This window comes from Monodon monoceros, unplaced genomic scaffold (genome assembly GCF_005190385.1).
Source record: "Monodon monoceros isolate NGI ecotype Baffin Bay Population unplaced genomic scaffold, NGI_Narwhal_1 Super_Scaffold_15, whole genome shotgun sequence".
In the NCBI taxonomy this organism is placed as follows: Eukaryota; Metazoa; Chordata; class Mammalia; order Artiodactyla; family Monodontidae; genus Monodon; species Monodon monoceros.
In genome coordinates this window covers 85,913,697-85,921,072 of record NW_021703771.1, presented here as the reverse complement: position 1 = coordinate 85,921,072, position 7,376 = coordinate 85,913,697, and the positions used below count along the sequence as shown (strand labels likewise).

The following is a 7,376-nucleotide window of genomic DNA, read 5'->3' as shown; positions in this document are numbered from 1 at the left end:
AGCAACGGCTGTGCGCACCTCTGGGTCCCGACTCCCGGAGGTGGGAGGCAGCGACTGCTGAACCCGAGCGCGGGAGACCGCGGCTCTCCGCGTCCTTCCCTTACAGCTTCCGCCCCGCGGGCCGGCGAGCAGCTAGCACAACGTGGACGCCATACCCCACGCACCCCCCCCCCGCCCGCGGCCACAGGGCCCACACAGGCCAGCGGCGGAACCCGACGCGCATGCGCACGCTGCTACGGAGGCCGCAAGGGCCGCGCCGACGCGCCGGAAGCGGGATACCCGGACTTCCGGTCGACCCCAAGAGTTTCCGGTTCCGGGTTTCTCGGCGGGCGAGAAGGGCCGTTGCGGCCCGGGAGCAGGGCCATGGAGAAGCTTCGGCGAGTCCTGAGCGGCCAGGACGACGAGGAGCAGGGCCTGACTGCACAGGTAGGGAGCCTGCCTCCGGCCTCTGGGGTGAACGTGTGTTGGGGCGGGGCCGCGGAGCGTGGGCAGCGGGCCGCTTCTACCTGCAGAGGTGATGCGGGAGGGCGCCACGGGCCTCCCGGGAAGAACTTGGGGCGCTTTCCAGGTTTCCATGTAGTCTACAGAAGCTCACTTTGAGACCCCCCCACCTCCAATTTGGCCTTGCGACTCTCAGGAACGTACTTCGCTGCATGTCTTCCTTTCCCAAATAACCCATTTGCACCCACGCTGCTCTTCCCCAGCCTCCGCTTGGTTTTCTGCGCCTGGTGTGGACTTTGAACTCGGGCTGGCAGCGCAGTACCTGTGCGGGTACTCGTCCTGCCAGCTGCATAAGCTGAAATCTTAAAGCTTCGTTGCATCTGTTAGACCCTGGAATTAAGTGAGGTGTTGTGAGTGTATGTTTTTTGGAAGGAGGGAGACTGGAGGGAGAAAAGAAAAAACACAGGTCATTGAGAAGTGAAATAATACTGAATTAAAAGTTGTCAGTTGAGCCCTCATAAGCGGTTTTTTAAAAAAACAATCCTTGTCTGCGTACTTTACCCACGAGACTTGAAAAGGGTTACTTCCTTTAAAAGGAGGGATAAAAATAGTGCAGGAGGAACTGCTTTATAAGTATCTTTGTTATTTGCATGCAGACAAATTCTTGCCTGCCTGTCACAGAAGTGGAACATTTAAAATGAAACGGTATTACATAAGGACCTTTTATTTGTCCCTTCTCTTGTCCTAACTTCCTTCCTTGTTATAAACAGCACCTCTTGTGAACAGGATTCTGGACTAGTCTGTGAGGGTTCAGAGACTGAAAGCCAGGCATCTGCTCTAAGTGAACTCTAACCAGTTTGGCAAATCGTAATGGTAATACAAGAACCTATAAATGGTAATATGAGAAACGTCCATTAGGCAGCAATGGCTTACCCAGCTCATTTACTTATTTAATTTAATTTTAATTGTTTTATAAATTTATTTATTTTATTTTTGGCTGCGTGGGGTCTTCTTTGCTTTGCGCACGGGCTTTCTCTAGTTGTGGCGAGCGGGGCTACTCCTCTTTGCAGTGTGCGGGCTTCTCATTGCGGTGGTTTCTCTTGTTGAGGAGCATGGGCTCTAGGCGCGTGGGCTTCAGTAGTTGTGGCACGTGGGCTTAGTAGTTGTGGTGTGCAGGCTCAGTAGTTGTGGTGTGCAGGCTCAGTAGTTGTGGCTCACAGGTTCTAGAGCACAGGCTCAGTAGTTGTGGTGCACGGGCTTAGTTGCTCTGTGGCATGTGGGATCTTCCCAGACCAGGGATCGAACCTGTGTCCCCTGCATTGGCAGGCGGATGCTTAACCACTGTGCCACCAGGGAAGCCCCCAGCTCATTTATTAAACCACTGTTTTGTGCTTCACGTTATGCTCTAGGTCTGTGCTATACAAACAGTAGCCCTAGCGACATGCGGCTATTTAAATTTAAGTTAAATAAAATTTAACGTTCCTTTTTCAGCCATACCAGCCACGTTTTAGGTGCTGGGTGGGCAAGTAAGTCAGTGGCTGATGCATAGGACAGTACCTGCTTGGGGCATTGCATTGCAGAAAGTCCTGTTAGACGGAGCTGCTCTAAACCTTGGGGGCATGAAGGTGGTGGTGCCACTTCTCTTGAGCCCACTCTCTAGAGGGGTGAAAAATTATGTAGAGAAGTCATTGACCAAAGATTGGAGTGATTGACTGGAATGGACAAGTGCATTGAGTTCGGAGGAGGTGATCATTTATTCATTCAACAAATATTTTGGTGCCTGCATATGTTTGGCTCTGTTCAAGATGCTGGTGTTATAACAGTGACCAAAACAAAGGCCTCCCCTACATGGAACTTACATTTTAATTGGGGAAAACAGTTAATAAACAAGTAAATATAAAAATATGTCAGCCCGTGATAAGTGCCATGGAAGAAGGTAAAGTGGGTGGATGAGGTTGGGATCATCTTGTTGTGTTGGATGGTCAGGGAAGATGTGTCTTTTAGGGTGACATTACAGCATAGATCTGAAGAGCACTGGGATATCTGGGTAACCCGTACAAGTAAATATCTCCCAACTCACGCAAATATAGATCCTGAGAACAGGCTCAGCACGTTCAAGGCCCGTAGAGAGGCCACAGGGTGTCTGGAGCCAAGGGCCAGGGAAGCGGGAAGGTGGGAGGTGGGCTCCAGGTCATGTGGGGTCTTGCAGGACACAGTAAGGACTTCAGCCTTTACTCTGAGCGTGCTGAGGAGCTGTTGGGTTTTGAGTAGAGCGGGCATGTGACTGCCTTGGATTTTAAAGGGTCGCCCTGGCTGGTCTGTGGAGAACAGGCTGCAGGGGCAAGAGTGGCAGCTGGAGCCTGGTCCGAGGACTAGGGTAGTGGTCCTGGGAAGAGACCTGGGTCAGGGAGGTGGGAGTGACGGTGGCTTAAAGTGAGAGTGGCCAGGCTCTGTAAACGGTCCGAGCGCAGAGCTGACGGGCTGGGTGTCAGAGTGCTGCTGGAGGGGCCCGGGTGCCTCTGGTTTTGACCTGAGCCGCTGGAGAGATGGAGTCGCCCTTGACTGGGACATGGAAGGCGCACGTTGGGGGGTCATCTGGATGTTGAGTGAGATGCCAGCTAGCATCTGAGTGCAGATTCTAGAGCTCCTGGGAGGAAGTACGTGAGATAACCAAGGGATTGTGGGTAAGTAGAAAAGGGAGGAGGCCCAAGGTTTGACCTCTGGAGCTTTCAGTGAGGAGCTCAGGAGACTGGGAACCTGGAGAGGGCCAGGTCCTGGCAGAGACGAGCTCAGCAGCTCAAGCAGAGCCACAAACGAAGGGGCTAATTCAGCCGCAGATCACTTCCTGCGATGTAACCAGCCCGGGGCTAAAACCAGGGACGGGCGGTGATCTGGGGTCTGATGGGGCAGCGAAGGCCTGGGGTCAGGCAGTTTTATGGACTCTGAGGTCGGGGGAGGAGGGCGATTGGGAGGGCCGAGGGGGATGAGTCAGGAGGAGCGTGTACCCTGTTGGACAGGGAGCTCTCCTAAGGGCCTCAGACAAAGAGCCTCGGGGCTGGGGGTGCAGGGAGGTGAAAGGGCAGGACCAACCGCTGTCCTTGCCTGCAGCTCCTCTCAGGGGCTGTGGGCCCGGCAGCTTCCCCCCGCCCCCCCCGTGCCTTTTTTTTTTTGCGGTACGCGGGCCTCTCACTGCTGTGGCCTCTCCCGTTGCGGAGCACAGGCTCCGGACGCGCAGGCTCAGCGGCCATGGCTCACGGGCCCGGCCGCTCCGCGGCACGTGGGATCTTCCCGGACCGGGGCCCGAACCCGTGTCCCCTGCATCGGCAGGCGGACTCCCAACCACTGCGCCACCAGGGAAGGCCCCCCCCCCCACCCGCGCCTTTTAACCAAGAGCCAGGCCCTCACCCCGCATTTAGCACCCAGGAGCACCCAGTAGGTATTTGTTGAGTGAATCAGTGAATGACTGAGCAGAGGCTGGAGGGTGAAGTCAGGCTTTTTGTCTGTTTAAGATGGAAGAGGCTTACGCGTGTTCACAGGTTGATGGAAGGGGGTCTCCGCAAGAATGTGGTTCACTGTTGTACACGGGGAGAAAAGCCAGCCGTGTCAGTTCCCTGGGACGTCAGGGGGCTTGGCCTCTAAAGCAGGGCGGACACGTTGGCCTTTGCCCCTGTGCTGTGGTCCGGGGCCAGGAAGGGAGGGTGAGTGTTCCCAGGGTGAGCTTGGTGTTTAGCAACAGCAAGCGGTGCAGGCATCCCCACGGGGCTTCCGTGTTCTGTGGGAAATAGAGGCAGTGTGTCTGCTGACTGGGGAGGTGCCAGGGCAGGAACTGGAGGTTGAAATGGAGGTGGGTTGGCAGGGTCAGGGGGTGACAGTGAGAAGGCAGGTCAACTTAAACAGCAGTGCACTTGGGATGCCTGGCAGGCAGTGCCCAGGGCCCCCTGAAGTTGGCGATGACCTGGTTAGGATGCCACGTCCTGCCGTGTGACTCCACCCAGAGGAAGAGGAAGGAGGGCTTGAGTCATGCCAGGGTTTTGCTGGTGGATAGAGCAGAAAGGGAACTTGCGCTTTTGTATTGAAGTAAAGGAGGGGATAAAGGGGCCCGAGAGGCTGCGAAGCATCCAGGCAGGAGCCCTTGAATCAGTGCCCCGGGGAGGATGTCGCAGCTGGAGAGCAGTGTGGCCTGGACTTGGAGTGATTTCGGGGAGTGCGAGTCCCAGGGTCTCTGAGTGGAGGGGAGAGCAGAGGCTGTCGGAGAGGAGAGAGTGAGGAACAGAAAGGCTGGGCTGTCAACGTGCATGTAGAAAGCACCCGAGACTCTGCTAGGATCTGGGGCAGGACCTGTGGTCGGGGCTGCTGAGTGAGAGGGGATGCCTGGGAGAGCGGTGGGTGACGGCGATGAGGAGCCTCTGAGTCGGGGAGGGGACCCCTGGGGAGGTGGGTCAGGACCGCACTGGAGGGGCCGTGGGCGTCTGCTTCTGTGCTCGCTGTCCTCTCGTCTTTATCTCATCGTCCACCACTGTCTCTGGAGGAGCAGTTCTAGGAATTCCATGTATGCGGTGGTTCCCTTTATTCGAGTGGTGGTGGCCCGGGAGCCAGGCCCAGGTGCCCACGCTGTTCCCTTGTGATGGTGTCCTTCTCCTCCCGGCTTCTCCATCCCCTAGGAAGGCAGCTCGTATCTGTGCCATGGGTTCATTCATTCACCTGTAATGTTGGTGCTGTGGTGAAGACATTTTCCTCCATTGTTTCCAACTTTTTTTTTTTTTAGTAAGTTCTGGTTCCAGGTGAGGTTGATTTATTGCAGCAGGAAGAGGGCACCGGCGAATGGGAGAGTCGCTCCTGCTCTCACGAGGTTTATTCTTGGCTTCCTCTTCCTTTAATAACAAATAAGTAAAATAACTGATGGCCACTTCAATGTGTATTTCTTTGCTAAGACTAAATTTACAAGATCAGAATAGTTGCTGGTTTTGGTGGGCTCCTTCCTGATCCCGTTGGACAAGCACGTCACACCTACAAGCTCATGCTAACGCGGGTCTGCGGGGTCCGGGCTCCCTCCGTCTCCCTCATGGACAGGGCAGTGCCTGGTTTTCTTGCACGGTGGGCACTGTATCATTTTCCCAATTGGGAGTTAGGGAATCTGTGACTTGTTTCTGTATCCTGGGCAATCTGAAGGGCTTGCGACAAGTCATTTGCTTGTGGATCAAATATTCCAAATTTACAAATGGAAAGAATTTGTTACATGTTTCGATTTAAAGATCACTTGGCTGATGGTAATGAGAGGAAAAATATCTACTATTTATACAAATGACTCTGCTTAATACTGAGTTGAACTTAAGAACAATGGGGTGATTGAAACTTGTAAAGGAAGTAAAAACAGATGCTTCTTCCACTCTCATTAAGTCCTCACGTCATCATCGTGTATTCGCACTGACCACTTAGAAACCCTGCTTACTTAGGGTACCGTTTCTCCTTTTTTACAAACCAGTGATTCCCTGTGCGATATGCAGTCTTCTGGGTTTATTCTGTTCTATGTGTATTCTACCTGATCAGATAAAAATGAAATTTAGATGTTTTTATAGGCAGGTTCATTCTTTGTTTAAAAAACAGTGATCAGTTTTAGTATAAACAGATGACATTGCTGGAAACAAGAACGTCTGTGGATTAAATCAGATTTTAAAAAATATTTAAAATGTGTTCAAAAGTGATGGATGTTACATTGACAGAATCTTTAGTTGTTTTTATCTGCTTTTCATGCTGCATAAGGATTCACAGATCAATCTATTGAGGTAAGGAATTTTGAGCTTTTGCATATAAAACTTTGTATTTTTGCATCATTATTCTTGAAAATGCATTATAAGCATGTGGTCTTTTAAGTATATGATAATGCAAGTTAATAATAATTTTGGAATATAAATCCTTATTGTGTATTTCTAGTTTCTTGAAACATCTGTTGTTGATACTTTTTCAGCCTTGTTGGGAAAATGAGTTTTAATGGTGTACTTTAATGTAAATGTGTGCTTACCATTTGCAGCAATGCAGATGGACCTAGAGAGCATTAAGCTTAATGAAGAGGAAGACAAATACTGTATGTTATTGCTTATATGTGGAATCTAAAAAATAAAACAGATGTGCATAACAGAACAGAAGCAGACTCACAGATATAGAGAACAAACTAGTGGTTACCGGTGGGGAGAGAAGGGGGAGGGGCAATGCAGGAGGAGGGGATTAAGAGGTACAAACTGGTGTGTATGAAATAGCTGAGCAGCTGAGATGTACAGCACAAGGAAATGTCCCCGTTATTTTGTAGTAACCTTAAAGGGAATATAATTTATAAAAGTATTGAATCACGGTGCTGTACAGCTGAAACGAATGTAACATTTAACTAATATAATAATATTGTTAGTACTTCAGTTCCGCGGTACTTCAGTGGAAGGAAATGTGTGCTTAATCGTTTCGGTGTGCCGCATCGTCGTGTGACGTGTGTGGAGTGCGGCCCCGTATAATCTGGTTGGAGTCCACGTGACATGCGGGGATGTCGTCCCCCTGCAGTTAATTCGCGTGCGTTCCAAAGTGTGTTTCTAATAACGGTTGTGAGGACGCCGGGGCTTCCGTGACTTGTAGCTGAGGTTGTCAGATGTGCCCCGTGGTAGACGCTGCGGGGGCTCCCCAGGTCCCAGTCACTGGGCGGACGTGCCCGCCGCCGTGTAGCTCACAGCTGTCCTCTTGTGCTCACGCTGTAGCTCCTGCAGCAGCCTGGGCCCTCCGCCCTCTGCCTGCAGCCAGCCACCAGCTGCTGGGAGGAGGGTTCCAGAAGGGCGGCCTGGCCTCAAGCGGCACAGACAGTGAGGTATGGTGTTCACTGAGCTCCAGCTGCAAGCAGGGCCTCACTCGCCCCTCCCCTTCTCTGGCCAGCTTCCCTCCCTTGCCTGAGGGCTCCC

The 7,376-nt window shown here is 52.2% G+C and overlaps 1 protein-coding gene across 1 annotated transcript in view; it reads left to right on the top strand.

Moving 5' to 3' along the window:
- The first annotated feature begins 304 nt into the window (after positions 1-304).
- The window catches only part of SFT2D1 (SFT2 domain containing 1), a 16,344-nt gene continuing 9,272 nt past the window's right edge, over positions 305-7,376 (top strand). Inside the window, exon 1 of the mRNA XM_029224067.1 lies at positions 305-426. Coding sequence (XP_029079900.1) covers positions 364-426 — 63 coding nt within the window. The 5' untranslated portion in view covers positions 305-363. The remainder of the gene's footprint in view (positions 427-7,376) is intronic.